Raw genomic sequence first — 18,636 nt, 5'->3', positions numbered from 1 at the left:
CTTTGTTACCTTGGAAACCTCCATAGGCTGGAGCGCGATTGGGTGTACTGTGACATTACCGACTGTCAACCAGGGGTGCGTGGATGCCTATGCAACAATAAATACAGAAAATGAGAGGCTTTTTACGTATTTTATTGATAGCACAGAATGCACAAATGCTGTTCGGAGGCAGAACAGCCACCAGTGCCGGCTAGCTTAGTCCATGGGAAATTTGAAAATAGTTCCAATTATGTAAGTTTATATTTATATTAAATTATGGGAGAAGCGGCTTTTAGAGATTATTTCTAAAAACGTAGATAGCAGCAGCTTCTCTTGGTTGACATGAAGTGCATATGCTGTAAGAGATGAGGTGACCTAGAAGGGCAAACAGATTTCTCTGGACATGGCAGCCCTTGCTCATTGAATGTGTCATCTGCAGCTGACTTCCACATGGTGCCCAACTTGTCAAAATCACTTGAGAACTTTATTGGAAACGAGTTAAATCATTTTCCCTAACAAATGTTAAGTGGGAATTTATAATATGAGAAAGGGAAAATCAGTTAGACTGTAGAGAGCAGCCTGGAAGACCAGAGCATTGCCAGCAGTCAGCACTGACTGATACTGGGTGCAATCTGTGAGAACGTTATCTCCTGAAAACAGTTTTTCGAGACCAAAAAGATGCATGAGAGCAAGCAAACATACAACACCCTTCCCTACACCCCAGTAAAACTGCTCTTCCATGGCTGGATGACACTGCAGATATATCATCAAGTTTCTGCACGTGGTGAACACCAAATTTCTTCAGATTGTCTGTCCAGAGCTTTGTCCACTTGACTCATTATCTAAAAGCCTATTATTATTAATCATTTAGAAATTACACTTTTAGCACTCTCTTGCTCCATACCTGCCAATTAAACTACTTTAACCTCATTAACAGTACTGGTGCTTGGCTTTCGTGACATGGAGTAAGTTAACCACTTGATTTATGAATTTTAGAGTACTGCTTGGTCTGCTACATTTTCTCGTCATTTCTCCCTTGTTCTCCTCTTCAGGAGGGAGCTCAGAGGAAAGCTCCCAGGCAGCTGTGTTGTAAATGCAGTCAGTCAGCCTGAGAGTTTCTCACAAACTTCTTCTTCATGTTCAGTAAACCCCACGAGACTTGAAGCCAGCGAGCTCCCTTCTTTTCCATGTAAAATCTTGACACCTCAGGCAATAGGGGTAAAACTGAGAAGCAACAAGATGACACGTGGGTTGAAAGCAAAAGCACAGTTTTTGTCCTTGCCTGCCCTTATGTGCATTGTATTAAGTGAAATTTGAGCTCCACACAAAGACGTATTAGAGGAAAACAGCATCAGGACCCCACCCTCCTTTGCTGGAAAGAACCAAACGTGTGGAGCTCCTATATAAAAAAAAGATATCTTTAACTTTTCATATAATAGGAAACACCCTCGCCTGCTAAAAGAGATGGAGATTCTGAAACTCTCAGAAAACAGCTTGTCTGTTAAGATATCCTTTGAGAACAGAAACCAAAAGAACAGCAAAGACAAACAGGAAGAGCTAATAGGTACACAAATATTTGAAAACAGAGCGGTCAAACATCTACAGCCACCTCTGCCCCCCTCCACCCTCACCTCCTGTCTATACCAGCCAATGTAAACAGCATTTTCAGGCTGATCAAAAGGCAGCATCTCCTCTTGCTACCTCTACTGGGAGCCTATTAACATTTCATGCCTAAAAGCACTCCCCACAAAAAAAAAAAAAAAAAAAAAAAAAAAAAAAAAAAAAAAGCAAGCATCAAAGACATTATACAGAAGGGCTGCATATCTAAGCCCCAAGGAAAAACAGGAGGCACATTTTGTTCACATACTCACATGCACACACAGATTCACGAAAACACAAGAATCTCAACTGAGACCTTCAGGCTTGACAGCAATACACAGTAAATAAATAATATTAATAATAGCATGAGAAAACAAAACAAAACAAACCCCACTTTCTTCTGTGTTGCACAAACAGTGCATATAGAAGGCAGTAATGACACCCTGTAAGACAACTTCTGCGCATTACCAGGAAATACCACACGGGGCATTGAAATTAATGTCAGAAGGTGCTAGAGCTAAATTCACGATCATGCTCAGCGAACTGTTTTAATGACAGGTTTAATGCTGGGTTGTTACAGTGACATGACCAAAGCACTGTGGGTTTAATCTGGAGGTAACACTTGTGCCTCGCGCAGACAGCAGCTCCAGCTACACCAAGGAAAGCTGCCGACACGCTGGGTCGGCCATAGGGCAGCACAAAGCAGCAGGCTGTCCGTGGTAATTAACAGGAGGTGAGAGCTAGGTAGCCAGGAAAAGCAGCTGTAGCTGCAGGTGCAGAAAAGCTACAGATGAAAACTGTCATCTTCTTTCACTACTTGCTGCTCTTGATTTATTCTTGCTGGAAGGGTCAGGGTTGGAGTGGTTTGGCCCACTGCTCGCTTCTTGTGCCGTCAGCTCAGATTCGTCAGGCTCTCAGCTGACAACACACAATTTGAGAGACAGATTTACCTTTCTGTACGTCCCTTGAAGTCTGCCTATTCACCCATGGCCACTGTTGGGCTTCTGCAGACCAAAATCACTTTACTTCTTCTTAAAGGGGACGTGAGATAGGGCACAGCCAAAGGTATAATGCTGGCATACAACCACCTTCCTTGGAGAACAGTGTCTGAAAGCAACCCGAGCAGAAGGCTCCTTTAGTGCTAGCCTAATGTTGTGGACTGGAGTGTTTCGAAACCTGAATGCTGGGCTCTCACAGCAATTGCTATCCCTGGCAGGTTACTCATTCTTCACTTACTCCCACTGTGCCTGTAGCACAGGCAGCAGTTATCACCACTGAAGACCACACTTCCGAAGCTTAGTGTTTGCTGCAGCTGTCTAAAAAAGGCACTGTGAAAACTTCAAAGCACATCCCATACTTCAGTCACTGCAGCCATCCAGAGCGTGTCCAGGCAGTAGCTGCAGCCAGCTGGTTGTTTTGCAGCATGTACTTGTTTGCCCAAAAACACTCCATCGTTACAGTCCATGCGCAGAAGGGGATGTGCAGCTCCTTACCAGAGGAGTCAGCACACGCTGACTGACTGGTTGTGTTTGCCTTTCTGTGTAACACTGGAAAACTGTGAATATCTGCCAAGGACAGATCTGGAATCTGCCCTGGCTGGGTCCTGTTTGTGATTCCCTCTTGGGACATTTTAATTTTAAAATGTGATGTGAACAGCCCGAGGAATAGGACATTTTAAAGTCACCAAGACAGACAAATAATGACAACGGTATAAGGCAGGCATGGGAATGGCATTTCAAAGACTTTCCATGATTAAGGGGGGAAAATTGGTAAGCACTTGGCAAGGCAAAGGCAAACACTTACTTCTGACTCTGATACTTCTAAGGTCTTCTCATTCAGGCCCAAGCCCTCGGTCAGCACGGCTCCGTTGTACTTGTTGCAGATATCCTCATCAGAGTAGTGCAGCCCTCCCGGGCTTGGGCGGGGAGGAGACCTAGGAAACATAGTAGGTGAGTGTATAGGATACTGTTTTTTCTCTGAAACGACACAGTTAAAAAGACAATTAAATCATACTTAGAAGCCAGCCTCAGCCTAAGGCAGTGATTCGGGTAGTAAAGTCCTCCCTAGACCCTCCAGACAACAGTCTAATTTTGCCTATTTAACAGCTGCCTGAACCTAAATGAAAAGTCATTTCCAGGAGCATGGTGTTCCAAGCTTCTTACCTGGTTCCATTTTTCTTTGAGAAAGTGCTCTTGATGTTTAGGTGTCTGCTGTTGAGCTCCAGGGCAGTGAAGCCTCCGTTATCTAAGGTGACCGACTCCTCCACGTTGGAGATGGTTTTACCTGGAGCCAGGCAACAAAAAATTCAGCTGAAACATGGGTATTTTTCCCCCAAGTACAACTGTAAGGAGTCACTATCTTCCCCTTCTTTATGTTTTATGACATTATTATTCTTTCTGAAAATCTCTTTACCTTTGTTACTGGCAAATGAGTACAAAGTGAAAGAAAAGAGCGTATCAGGAGTGTAAAAAGGAAGAAGGAGCCAAAACAGGGGATGAAAGGAGTCATGGATGGATGTGTTTCACTTGGAGGTATCTAAAATAATGCAAATGAACAGTGCTCCACATGTGATTATTCTTGTCTTTTGTCTATGAATGGAATACAGGTGAGTAATTCAGGTAGCCACTGAAGATGCCCTAAACCAGGTGACAAGAATCCCATTTATGCTGATGGAAAGAAAGCAAGAGAAAGTAAAACTAGGATATGCAAATAAATAAATAAATAAATAAAACTAAAAAGGAAGGACAAGAAGACAGCAAAGAAAGAGAAAGGGTCAGTGGGCAGCAAACAGGAAAAAGATGTCAGAGCTGTAATGAGCGTAAGACATAGGTGTGAGACATCACCAGACAACATAAGGCAGGGAAAAGGACAGGCGACTGGCAGAACAGGGAAAATACAGCAAAGTACACTTTTTTTTTTTTTTTTTTTGGTGATCAAATATAGCAAGAGCTTATTCTTTCCCATGCTCTTCTTTATAATCCCAAAGGTGTGAGCTCAGCTAGTGTCCTGGGGAGAAAGACCGGTTGCACATTGCCACTTTGCAGCAGACAGGTACTTTATCCTCAACTTCAATTTCAATGCTACATTAAGACTCAGTGTGAACACTGATATCTGACAGTACAGGTCAGACCTGTCTTTTCATGTCTGTCCCCCAAACACTGAGCAAAACTAAGAAGATGAGCGATTTCCTATGAGCTATGCATACAAATATGTAACAGCATTAACTTGGTAAAATGCCGTGGTATTCTTTCATCTCATATCGCATGGGACTAAAATCTGATTTTCTAACGCTTTTTAGAAGTGAATTATAAAGAAAGAAAAGATCTTCTCTTTGGGACTGAATTGCTAAATATTGCCTGGAAGATTCTTTCAAGACTCCTTCATTACATTAATACCTCAGAATGGGTAGTGCAAAGACTCATCCACCTGATCCTACTCATTAATGTGCCTTTTTGGTACCTTCTAGCAGCAGAGCAATTTCTTGCTGGAGGTGGAGAAGGCTATCTGAGAATTAACACACGTGAACAACCCTTCCATGTAAGAAGAAGAAAAGGTTCAGAACAATATTCAGTGCTCCAGAACAAGGTGCTTTGAAAGGGGACTCTTTTAACATTCCTAGTTACAGAGCAGGTAGTTCCTGTTTCCTTTCAAAAAGGAGACTGGTTAAAATTGTAAGTAAAGGAAAATTCTAAGCTAGATGCTCATGGTGCCTTAAAGTTTAACAGGTCCAGATAACAAAGACTTCTAAGCTCCTTGGTCCCAGCCCAATAACTGTAGCTTGGCTTAGGGAATGAATGTGAGATGCTGGGCACCCTGTTTAATGTAAAAGAGTTATGATGTAGTCCTTACACATACAGGCATAGGATATTTGCACTGGGTATGGACATGGAAAAGCAGAACCCTTCTTCTCCCCATCTATCAGGGAATGACAACTAAGCTAAATAAAGTCTCAGCTTATTCATTTTTTGTGGTCTTCTGCCAAGCATTTGACCCAGACTCCTTGGCTTTTGCTACAGTCCCTGGGACTTCCAGATGCTGTCCTGTCCAAGCCCATGGCTGGTTAACTTCCAAAACCTGATAAGATCCAGCACTCTTTGCCCAGTAAAGCTATGGGCAAAAGCCATTTCTACCAAATTAGATAGTAAAAATATCCAAGTCTTCTGCCAAACAAAATACCTATAAAGAGAGTCCATGCTGATGAAATCACAGATTCAAAGGGAGGACATTTCTAATTCCTGCAGCTCTTGAGAGTATGTGTACAGCGCAGAGATGATGTCTTACCTGTGCTGCAGTTCTTGTACTTCTTGCTCTGGCCATGCAGGACCAATGCAAACACCACCAACAGGATGAGAATCAGACTTGAGAGAGCCATCACCAGCAGAAACCACCACTCCTCATAGAAGGGGGCTTCTATTTGTGCTGAAAGAGCAAAAGACAAACAGCAACTCCTTACACTCCTTCACAATTTCCCCTTCTTCCCCACAGTGAGCGACATCCATAACAGTACTCAGTAAAGAGGTGTTCAAAGGAAATAACCTAGTCCATGTGAAAATAAGACCCTCAAAAGGCTTTCTGACGCTTCTAGATATATAGGACCATACCACAGCTCCAACTTCTCCACGAGCATCTCTCAGACTTGGAGCAGTGCTGCACAATCCCCTAGCTAAGAAGCAGTTATCACCAAGTGAAGGTAAGAAGGTTTCTTCCCACAGCCCAGCACACCTGTATTTCTCAGCTCCTGTGGTATGCTTAATACTCCCTGGGTCAAAGGAGCCACTAATATACTTGTCATGACCCATGGCTACTCCACTTTTTAAGAGGCTTGCCTTGCCAAAATGCTGCTCAATGGTTCTTTGAAGAATACAGCTAGTGCCAGGGAACAAGGTACATTCGAGTCAGTACCTCCGTAGTTTAAACCCCAAATTCCAACATTGACTCCTGTTCTATATGGTATTGTCAGTGACTTAAGCCAAGCCCAACATGCGGCACATTGACATTAATTCAGTTCCCTGAATTTTGTGTTATCTCAAGTCATTTCATTCCATTTGACCTCAATTGTAGGCACAAAATGATACTAACTTCCTTTTTCTAGAGTTATCTTGCCACTCTGGTTTGAGGTAGTAAGTACTATTATTTTTTTCAGTGATATTCTCTTTGTCAGCATCCCTCAGCTCTGAGAAAAAGTGCTGCCACTGTAGCACAAATCAGCAGTTGTATATTATTTCCCTGTAGTCCATAAGGTAGAAGAACACCCATAAGAGTGGGTGATGCCAGGAGACCAGCTTCAACCAAAATCCTCATTATCACTGAATCCAGGCACACTTTTTCCCCGCATCGTCCTGGACCCTGGATCTAAAAATGTCTGTTGTAAGCCTTACGATATGGGCTTAAATTTGTTCCAGACCGCTGGGTGTTCTGTAACAGTGAAAAGTAGCCACTATCTTTCTTTGCTAGGAGGCCAGTCCATGCCAACAAAGACCTAAAGGCAAACTGCACAAGCCATGCTGGGCTGAGCAGATTCAGTGCAATTTATACCTCCCTGTGCTAGCTGAAGTGGCCAGCCTAAAATACTGTATACTTTTACAACTGCGAATCTCAATGGAAACCTCTTACTTTCATGCAGCAATTTGAGATGAACACTGAAGCATCAAAAGGAGGTGAATTAAATAGTTCTGTTCAAGCGGAGAACTTACAAACAAGCAGTTTATTTATAAAAAGCATCAGAAGGAGCTGCATGCCTGGCTTCAGGGGAATAATGTCTTCCGGGAAAGGAAAGATTGACATGATTACTGACCCTTTACATTGTGTTACAGCCTCTGTGAAACCACAGATAGGAAAAGCACTGACTCTTGGTGTTTGAAGTAGGTTGTCTATGCCCTTGTCCTGAAGGAGAAAAGGAAGGGTAGCACTCACACTGAAATCCATAGACAGCTCTCACAGGTTAAGTGGTTAATTGTGTAAGGACAAATGCAGCCGTGATGGCGATAGCAGCATTTGCTACTCCAGCCTGCTGGGTAATCGCTGAGTGGTGTTTATGCTTTTCACTCGAGAAGCAGAGATAAAAGCCACTCCAGAGACTGGATCATTGCCAGGTTCTCAGGACTCTCCAGAACTTTGAATCACAAAGACATTTTATCAGGTTCTTTTATTCCTCGTCTGTCTTTGCTGACACAGCAAGGATGAGACCTGTTGCTCAAAAGCAACCTGGAGCACAATCCTCTCTGCAAGGGTAACAGGAGAACTGAGAAAAACTTTTACAAGGGCGAGCTTCCCACTTCAGAAGGAGCCATCGAACTTGAACTGTCCAAACATGGCAAGCTGAGTGGAATTTGCTTTTCAAGGTATAGAAGCTCCTTCAAGAAATCAGAGTGCTGGTCAAAGGGACTCTGGAAGCATGCTCACATAGCCCTGTTTACCGGGAATAACCACAACAGAGCAGGTGGGTGGAAAGAGTCCGTGAGCACCACCACCAAGCTGTTGTGATGGAGGCTGGAGGTATCACAATATGCTGGAATTACCAGCACAGAGGATATCATGAATAATTTGGGGAAACTATAATTCTACATTCTTGAGAGCTAAATACAAAACAACACAGAAATTGCTTATCACAGAACCTTGGGAACAGAGAAGAAAGGAGAGTAAACAAAACAACAGACTAGGAGAGGAGGAAGAAGAAAAAGCAAACACACTGTGGACTTTATAAATTAGTCTTAGGCAAGAAATCATATATGTAAACACTCACAAACTTCCTGAGAAGTTTGTCAAGCTTAAAAATGGCACATGACTATTTTTCCCCTTGAGAGTAAAGTATACTGTAATAACAAGCCTTGATTCACTCTGCTTTTGTCTTAAAATAAGTGAAAACAAGCTGGTCTTGATGATTTATTGTAACAACAGAAACTTCATTATTTTTTCTCCTCCACTCCCACTAATTCCATTGGAAAAGGTAACAAAAAGCTTGATTACCTGATACTGCCACAGAGGGAACACTTGGTTCTCCATAGCCAATTTCATTGACAGCCACCACCCGAAATTCATAGGTCACACCCTGCTTGAGTCTGTCCAGGCTGACTGTGTAGGAGGTAGCGCTGCGAGGGATGTCCTTCACAAACATGTCCCACAGTCCTTCATCTGGGAAAGTGGCAAGGAGAGGAACAGCATTAACTGTGTGACTTGGCACTTCCTTCTGCTCGTGGAAAATAATTGTCATTAATTGTGTGCTTTAACCGCAGGCAGTGGACATGCTTACCTGAAGGCTGCTCAGTGATACACACAAATGTCAGATTGCCCTGCAAGACCCCATCTGTAAAAGGATTTACTCGTGACAGGGGTCTTACAACAGCCCAGATGGAAGAGTTCTCTGCTAAAATCTGCAGCAGCACCCATGGTGACCTAAGCTGGCTAGAGCAGCTGCCAGCCATCTGGGTCCCTCCTGACCAGGTATGGTTGCTGCATCTGCATGCCTGTTATTTGACAGAGCAACTAAGCCCACAACAACCTGGTATTTTAATGAGTCCTAACTGCAAAGGATTTGCCTACTTTTTACATTGCAAAACTGACTTCACTATCCCAGTGCATAGGTTAGGTTTGCAGACTAATGTCAGATTTGGGTCTTGGCAGGAAGCACTGTGGCCTTGCATGAACTGGTGCCTGGTGGACTGGTGCCACTGGCGTGCTGCTTGCTTCACAATATCAATATAGAGACATCCTTTTGCATGGACTGGACTGCAGCATGGCACAGCCCACAGAGAGAGGCAGCAGGCACTGCACTTCTGTGCCATGCATTTTTAAGCAGGAATGAGTTTTTGTTTGTATTATAAAGCTCTAAAAGTTGCTGGAAACACAATGCCTTCTGCATAACTGATGAGAGTGTTTCAGTAGGGTAATCTCGATTCTCAACAGCCATACTGACATTTATCCTGATGTGCATCCTGACGAGGCACCGTTCCGGTCCCTGATCTATACGCGTAATCTTATATTCACTTGACTTCAATGGAAAGGACTTTCAACAAGATGGATGCTGTTACCAGTAAGAACAAAACCAACTATAATTAAAGATGCCAGTCAATAATTTTGAGTGCAGGAATCAAACATTAATCTAAACAGACTGCTTTTCTATAACAACCGGTGCCCAGCACTTTTTTTTTTTTTTTGCCACTGACAAAATGGCTGTCTACACAAGGTGCCAAACTCTCAGCTAGCCTAAGCCAGCACAGCTCTTAAGGATCTGACCTGATCAGGCTTTTACTTTTAGTTATCAAAGCTGTTCAAGTAATGCCTATTTTTCTCTGTATGTCCCACAGCAATAGAAGTACAGTGATAACCTCTGCACAGATACTATTGCAGCGCAGGAGCCGCCTGCTTTGAAAGAAAGCCCTCTGCACTGTGAGACTCAAGCATCAGCATGACTTCTGTAGCTTGAGGTGTTATCAAGGTAACAATAAAGCTGGAGCCAGCAGCACCACCCTTAGCGACTTCTGCTGCTATGACAATGGAAGGCCAGAATCAGTTCTCGTTTGCTTTGCGTTTACCTGCGTGTAAACTAATTGAAGTCACTGCAGCAATTCTGAAACTGTGCTGGTGTAACAGAGCAAAATTTGGCCCTCCGCCTACTTTCTGTGCAACAGGGAACAAAAGCAAAGATGGATTGATTAACACTGCAGGTGCATTTCCATGTGAATATTTTAACTTTGGCACCAGTAAATATTGGCTCTGTAATTTGTAACGTGCTGCACGTCTAGCAACGCACACATTGACTAACAGCCCCCAAACTACATCTTTTCTGATCATGAGCTTTGGCAGTCTCAGTGGATGCAAAAAGCAAGCTGAAATGTTATTGTTCCAGCTACATTGAGAAATACTGAAGAACAATAAAAATAGGTAATTTTTCTGTCATGCTTAAAATTCAGACCAATACATTATTCACCAGCATGATCAGAGTATAATGAAGTTATCATAATGTACCATTGTTATGTATTAGTTGGATATTACAATGGCTATAAAACAAGAGATAAAATATTGACTTCCCTTTTACAGGGCAATAGATGGCTAGATTATTTCTACCACGTAAACTTACAATGTAATAAAAAGGGGGTTTGGGATTTAGTTTCTCCGAAAAGGGTGGAGTGAGGGATGCATTTTCAAAGTTGGATTGTTGCAACCACCAATACTAAGAAGAAGCATCTCAGACTATAAAATATTGCCATAATTGCTAGAATTGCCTGAGCTTTCATAAACACATTTGTAAACAGCAATAAGAGAATTTGAGCCCATTGTGAATTGTCTGAAAAGCAATTTGTTTGCATTGAAAGACGCTTAAATGATGGAAGAAAAGGCAACAGTAGAAATGAAATGTTCAACGCTCATTGTCACAAACACAACTGTACACACACACACTTCCTTGCTCATTTTCTCAAACCTATCAGGGTGCACAGTGCAGAACATCAAACAGACCAAGGAAGTGTAAATTTAACCACTTGGTAAAGCTTGCAATAACTTGGTAAAACTACCCTTGAGAAGCTAGTGTGACATTTCTACCTCCCTGTCCCCTTGGCTATTGTGATGATGGTGTGAGGCAACGACGGCTGCTGGTGGATGCTTTTTTCGGGGGGATTCTTGCCTCACTGGGACTCAGCAATGCTCTGGAAAGACAGGGACATCCTTATGACTCCCCCATTGCTGACACCAAGCAAATGTTATGCGCAGGGTAGTTTGCAGCTTCCCCAGCTCTGGCCAATAAGGTTTTTAATTACAGAGCTTCAGTTTATCTCATCTCCATCTGGAATATTCAGGCCTCTCTTTGTAGACAGAGATTGCAGTCAGATATATCCAAACTAAAAAAGCATTTTATTTCAGTACTGAGCTCTGTAATTAAATATTGAACAAAGACTTGTGAATTCATCCACCACATCTCTTCCCCCATCCCTTAAAACTAGGTTTGCTCTAAATGTTAGAAGTTCAGCTGAGATAGAATTCATTAGAAGGTCACCTGTGATAGCAAAGATTGGCCTTTAAGTTCAGTAGAAAATCATTAGTATACTGTACACATCATTTTCCACTCAAGTTTGGGGAGGAAGGATGTGCATGCCATGGTTGGGATATCAGCTGAGTATTAACCCAAGGAAACTATCAAGATAAGCCAAGTTTGCAATGCTGGACACCTGCAAGGAGGTACAAGACTCAGCCAGCCCCAGTCAGCTCCTGGTTCATGTCCTGTGCCACGCAGCACAGCTGGCATTGCACTTGTATTGGAGCAGAAGCCTTTGTGAGCAGTAACATCTGTACCCTTCTGTATTTCACATAGTCTTTCAGTGGGCTCTCAGCCTCTTAACAATGCATGGGGAGAAGACCTAAATTACGAGAGAAGTCACAACCATCTCCAACCTACCATGAGTCCAGTGTGCCCTGGACATCCTCCTGTGCAGGCAACTCACCACCCTGGTGAGGTGTAGCCCAGGCACAGCACCCACAGGCCTGTCTGTTTTCACCAGCAATTAATCGGGGGCCAAATAAAACTGTCACGAAGCTACGAGGGCTCCTGGCTCTGCTAACTCCAGCCGCTAACAAACGACTGTAGTGCTGCAGCCAGGAAGATGGAAAGCTGTCAGTTATTTGGGTCTTAAACACCAGCCTTCCCCCTTGGAGAAAGAGGAGGGCTGTGCTGTAAAACTTTCTCCTAATTACGCATTAGGTGGTTTATGAGGGGAGAAGCAGCTGAGAGTTAAGGACCAGCTGAATGCGAGTAGCATTCCTCCTACAGAGGGAAAAATTAAAATGGGGATGCATTTGTTAGAGGGCTGGATTATCATGCAAACTAACGAAAGGACAAGAATGGGAAGTGAAGGCTGACAAACTGTCAGCCTCAGCATGTTGTTTGCAAGCAGAAGCGAACCAAAGGCCCCATGGCAGATGCCGGCAATGCAGCTGCACCCTTCACTTTGAATTTACTGACTTTTGCTGGTTTGAGTCCATGTTTGACACTGCACTCCCTCATTTGTTTAAAAATAAATAGAAAAGGAAGAAAACATGAAAACATTACTCAAGACACCAGAAAGAAAACTGAAGTGAGATCTGCCCTTGGGGTGTGGGAAGCGAAAACCAGCATTTATGGGAAAGACAATCCTCACTCCAAACAGACAAGTTCTTCCCCAAAACGTCTGCCGCCTTCATGGAACTGATCAGCTGAGGGAACAAAAGAAAACACTATTCTGACTTGTCTACATCCTGAGCATATGATTTGTAGCTTATCTGAGGCCTAACCAGCCTATTCATGCCAGCCAGAGCACTAGAAGTGTTATTATTGGAAACATATTAAGCTGCAATTAGCTCCCACTGGCCCGAAGTCATTCCCTACTTGGGGAAAAGCAAACAAACAAAACCCAAAACACATGGTGGGGAGAGAGGAAGCACAAGAGGAAACCTCTGCAGTTGTATCTTGGGTCAGAGGCTTTCCCGAGATGCCACCAGCTGTAAAACAGATTGACTGAGCATCTGCTCAGCTGTCCCACAGCTCGAGACGACCGTAGCAGGCCAATACGTGCGTGAAGGCCTACACATGCATGTGTCCTCCTGGCAGAGGGGGTCCCTAGGACACTGTGCAGAAACACCTGCTTTGTGAATAGGGGATAATTGGGAAGGAAAGCCCGAGTGGGCCTGCTCAATGCTTTACAGGCCACACAGCTGCCATTAAAGCACAGTACAGAGAGAGGAGCCTTGGAGATGACACACAGTGGGGAAAAGAGGGGCAGACCCACCTTTCTCCACTCCCACCAACAGTGCTGGGAACTTTATTGATGTGCCATTTCTGTCTTTTGCTCTGCACATCGAAACAAAGGACATGATCTAATACCCACTTCTTAGCCAGGCTAGTCGATGTCTGGGGAGTGCTTACTATGGCAGCAACAGAGGCTGCTTAATTGCATTTCTTGTAATGCACAAGAAGCTAAACTGGAATCCATTTCTCCAGGGACAGAGGAGCTGAAGGAAAAGAAAAACAGTTCTGTTTCTGTACTGTCTTCCTGTAGCACAGATCACTCTGGAAAAAATATTGGTTTGCCTGCTCCATGCTGGTGTCTGAGTATATTCAAAATGCACAAGAGGTAGTCAGTCTGGTCACCTTCCATAAATCCGAGGGAGAAACGGGCAGATCAAATGAACAATCTCAGCTGCCTGCTGCCACCACTGCTAAACCCAGCAGGACGGCTAGAGCCCTGTGAAACACAGCAGGGCACTGAAAAATTCTAAGGGAAGTGACAAAAGGGGGTAGGGACTTGCCATTTATGACAGAAAGCCACCCTCTTACTCTGATGGAAGAGCCTTGGCAGGGAGCTACAGCAGGGAAAATGAGATGATACAGCATTTAACGTTTGGGGTAATGAGGCCTATAATAGATGACACTTGAGATGTGAAATACTAAGGTAGTGGTATTGCATTTGAATATTGGCAACAAGCTAAAGCTTTTCATCTGTCTGTTCAATGCCCCTTTTTTGATCTCAGAAGGATGAATATCTTCTCCTTCCTTGATTTTATGTGAAGGGCACAAGTCAACTGCTCTTCTCTTGGACAACAAGTACTTAAAAATAAAGGTTGCTCCAAACCATGCTCTACTACCCATATAAATCAACATGCAGAAGCAAATTCTTAGAATTATATTAAAACACAAACGGCTCTGAATGGCCAGACCTGACAGGAGGAATTAGTTCTCTGTCTTTGTTAAGCTCATAATTCAGATTTCAAACTCCTCCATGCAGAGATGAGGAAGAAAAGTGGTACTGAAAGGAAGCCGACACTTGCGTGAAATAAGCAAGTGCTCCAATTAGTTCGTCTCCTCTCTTGGATCACATTTCACGCTTTCTACAGCTGCAACCAGAACTAAGGGTGAGAATCCAGCATACAAATGGCTAGTTCATTTGGTACAGCAGCATGAATAGGATTAAAATAATCTGAGGAGGAATTAAATGCCTCAACAGTCAGGTTGCAAGAGCAGGAGAATAAGACCTCTTCTGTGTGTTTCCAAGATCAGTGGAGTGGGGCCAGCTGGAATGACCCAGGGTTAATGCAGCTCAGACCTGCTTTGGAAGGACTATTTTCTTTCTACTCAAAAAGAGTGGACCACAAATCCTACATCGTTAACCATGAACTGTAAAGTGTTGGTGCACATCCAAAGGTGAGACAACCCCAGAAACATCCAATCAGTTTGCAGTGCTGCAACTCACAAGTTGAATTTTAAGCTGCAAACAATCTGTACATATGGTACAGGTTTCCCCCCAAAACAAATTTACTCTAAAAATTGTGTTTGGGGAAATGTAAGCTGGTAAGAAAGCCTCAGTGAAGGGTTTTGTTTTAACTTTACCTGTTAACGTTTTTACCTGTAAACAGCGTTATTCAAATGAGAGAGGGTATTTTCTGCATACAGGGAGATAAAGGCAGAGCCAATAAGCTGATGTAAAGCAAATGTAAGCACTGGGTGTCATGCTTCTAATTCAAAAAACTCTTGATCACTCTGGGGAACTCCAGTGCTTTGAAAATGCACACATTTTCCTTCAATTTGTTTTTGAAAAAAAATTATGTTAAATGACAAAAATTAAGAAGAAATGTTAGAACTTACTCTGCAGTGGCCCTATCAAAGGCAACTATGATTTTGCTCATTTGAAGCTTCAGTGATGACCAGAATGATTTTGTTACTGGTCTGGTTAAATGCAATTAAAATTGTTGGGTTTAAATACAACCTTACATTTAAGACACATCCAAGAAACAGTTAGGATCCTTTATATAGTCAAACAGATAAGCATTCACTTAATCAATATATAATCAAGCAATGTGTAGGCACCTACAAGTAAAAAAAGGAAAGAACAAGCAGCCAACATGGATATGTCAAGTATAAATCATGTCTAATTTCCTCCTGTGACAGGGTAGCAGACCTTGTCAATAGAGGAGAAAGAACAGACATCATCTATCCTGACTTCAGCAAAGCTTTTGACATCATGACATTCAAACACGGCCTACATGAAACAAGTATCTGGTAGATGCATCAACGGCTGAAAACTGTACTTGGAGAACGGTTATCAGCATTCCCTGTCAGAGTGGAGGGAATTTATCAAGTGAGATTAAACAGGGGTCTGGCAGCATTCACTGTTTTTGTTAATGACTTGGCTACCAGAAAGTGTGTGCTTAGTAAATATGCAAGGGGTACCAAACTAGGAGAGGCTGCAAACAAGCTGGAGAGCACACCTAAATTTAATATGATCTTCTCCAACTGGGAAAATATTTGGGGAAAAAGAAGAAAGCAGCTTCAGTAAAATGCAAATGCCAGAAGCACAGGAGCTCTGGGAAAGCACCAAAAAAAAACCACAACACACCGTGATGATGGGACTCCTCTCACCCACTTATGCCCTCCCAGCAGAACAAACAGGGGAAGCCATGTGTGCATGCTGCTTCAGTTCTGGCCCTGCTATTAATGGTGATTAGCTGCTGAGTTCTGCTGCCGAAGGATAGATCTTTATCTGTGGTCCTCAAAACACAGTTTGCAAGTATTTAAAGGTCCTTGTGCATGAGAGATGCTGTAAGCATTTAAATGAGTTTTAATTATTAACTCTATTGGTTCATCAGTTGGATGATTTACCAGTGATGCGGCACAGTGGAAACTAGAGCTCTTAGGGTAATTTTCTGTGACTATTCCTAAACAGGATAAAATCTGGTAAACCATGGAGTAAATTAGCAAAGGCTTAATACTGGGTGGTGATGGTTTTCTCTCACAAAATCCCAGCAGTTTACTGGGACGACAAACAATCCCTCCAATGAAGGATAGGTTTCAGCGTGGACCAAAGGAAGGGAACTCAAAACACCAAGCTGTCCATGTTTCCCATGGCTTACCTGAGGGCCGTGCCTCTATAATATACCCGGTTGTGGGTTTTTCACCCGAATCTCCTTCAGTCCATTGTAGCGTCAGCCCAGAAGCAGATTTTGTCACCAGAATTTCCTGAGGGGAGCCAGGAGACCCTGAAGGATGAAATGACATGGCAAATGTGGGTGGTATCAGAGACACAGTGTGGTATTATTCATTTCTTCTAGTGACAAAGGAAAAAAATAATCCAGAAATATTGGTCAACACACATACAATATAAAACAGCTCAATAGGCTACTGGCCTAATTTTTGTACTGGTTCTAGTCCCACCAGTTACAAACAGCAATGGCTAGGTTTTACAGATGTGCCTGTTAAGAAAAAAAAACGATATAATTTGAGGGATTTTACCCTGTTAGACTATCTGGTATCACTGATCAAATAGGAGAACCAACTGTTTTGGTACACACACTGTATCAAGCAGAGAATGCTGAATTTCAGCCTCCTCTTGGCATATCAGGATATTTGCAGACATCTCCCTGTGCACAAGCCAAAGTATCAGGAGGAAACAATTGTAAATTCTTCCTGATTTTACGTCCAGGAACCTCTGCTGGTTTAGGCGGAATTATTCTAGTTCTGACTCCAAAGCATAGCACTACAACCAGAATTATGAACCACGCTGTCTGGCTATAGCTTTGAATTCCCTGGGTGGCTAGTTTGCGCTATGATTTATTCACGCTGTTTTGTTTATTCACATCAGTCTTTTAGATTTCAGAAAAAAAAGGAGATGTGTTTTTCATGGGTAGTTGTGAAACCCACTGAATCATGCCCTGAGCTCTTGTGACTCAACTTCTCCTTGGCTTAGAAATCCATGTTAAGCCCCAAGTGCTTTATTTCCTGCTGCTGCACTGCGTTTGCATAACTTATCTAGCTCATGACATGCTTTTATGGTTCCACTTACCTTCTGCTGGCCCAGCTGTGACATTGGCTTGCAGTTCAGGTCCATAGGCAATGGTTCGGGCTTGCACTCTGAATAAATAGGTCATGCCCTTGGTGAGATCTCGGACCTTCAGCCAGCGTTGCCAGTTCCCTTTTATGTCCACAGTCACCACCTTACTGACCCCTGAAGTAGCCACAAAGATGAAAAATAAGAGAAGGTTGCAGTGATTAAAAAAAAAAAAAAAAGGAAAGAAAAAATTAGTTTATTACATCTAGTTGGTAAGTAAAATTATCTAACCGTTTGCTAAGAAAGTATTTCTTACAATTAGAAGGAGTTTAAGTAGTGATAATAGCCAATTTTCAGCACTGATAAGTATAATTAGAGTTTAAGCTTGATAAGTGGGTACTGACAAGAAAAAAACCTTACAACACAACTGGGAAATTACCAAGAGACTACATGCAACTTCACTAATTACTCTGGGAAGAAAGGAAGAGGTAAATGAGGAGGACTGCAGCGTTGCAGATTGCTTCCTATGCAAGCATTTCTCTGCTCTTTCTTTGCCAAGTAACTTGCAATGCTGCCTTGGAGGAGGACGTAAGGGAGGATGGTCTTCCCTTTGTTCTTGTCCTGGCTTCCACCATTACCAAGTGAATGCAGAATGAGGGACAAATATCTCACAGGTAACTTCTGGGTATAAATACCACTGCAAAAGGGGATGCAGTTAAAGCACTACTAATTTGAACAAGGCTAAAGTCATGACTTATGTTTCACTCTTCCTCACTCTTTAAGCTCTTTAAGAATTTTTCTTGCATGGATGAATTAAACTATAGTTCTTGCTGATATTTTCTAAGACTAAGTTAATAGGAATAATTTGATACATGAAGTATTTTACAAAACAAAAAACATTTGAATTAACAGAGCCCTTTTGGCATTTTTGGTCCTGTAGATGTACGTAACATTTCAAACCAAAAAGATACGAAGTGGAAAAATATTTTTCCCACTTGAGAAAGCTGTCTGCTAGTTTCCTCTCCAGAAAAAATACAGAATGAAGAAGTGTTTCAATCTGAATGCTTATTTTATGCAAATCAAGGTGCCTCTTTCAGTTTTTATCAGTTAAATAAAGAATAATGTCCAAGTGATTTCTGTTCAAAGTTTTCTCCCAGACAATTTATAATTCTGAGAATCTTTCCTCAGTTAACAAGGAAGCAGTAAAAGTGCTCCTTCCTTCCCTAGGTGTACTATTTCATTTCTCAGAGACAAATCATGAAGCATTTGTCAT

At 42.5% G+C, this 18,636-nt stretch overlaps 1 protein-coding gene across 2 annotated transcripts in view; it reads right to left on the bottom strand.

Annotated features, from left to right (window-relative positions):
- The window catches only part of SDK1 (sidekick cell adhesion molecule 1), a 396,992-nt gene that overhangs the window by 9,584 nt on the left and 368,772 nt on the right, over window positions 1-18,636 (bottom strand). For both annotated transcript variants that reach the window (XM_082772472.1, XM_082772473.1), the window contains 6 exons: window positions 17,379-17,540; window positions 16,450-16,575; window positions 8,545-8,709; window positions 5,860-5,997; window positions 3,741-3,861; window positions 3,382-3,511 (listed from right to left, as the gene is read on the bottom strand). In XM_082772472.1, coding sequence (XP_082628598.1) covers window positions 3,382-3,511; window positions 3,741-3,861; window positions 5,860-5,997; window positions 8,545-8,709; window positions 16,450-16,575; window positions 17,379-17,540 — 842 coding nt within the window. The remainder of the gene's footprint in view (window positions 1-3,381; window positions 3,512-3,740; window positions 3,862-5,859; window positions 5,998-8,544; window positions 8,710-16,449; window positions 16,576-17,378; window positions 17,541-18,636) is intronic.

This window comes from Aythya marila (assembly GCF_965140915.1).
Source record: "Aythya marila genome assembly, chromosome: 15".
NCBI classification, from domain to species: domain Eukaryota; kingdom Metazoa; phylum Chordata; class Aves; order Anseriformes; family Anatidae; genus Aythya; species Aythya marila.
This window is presented reverse-complemented; position numbering and strand designations above follow the sequence as displayed.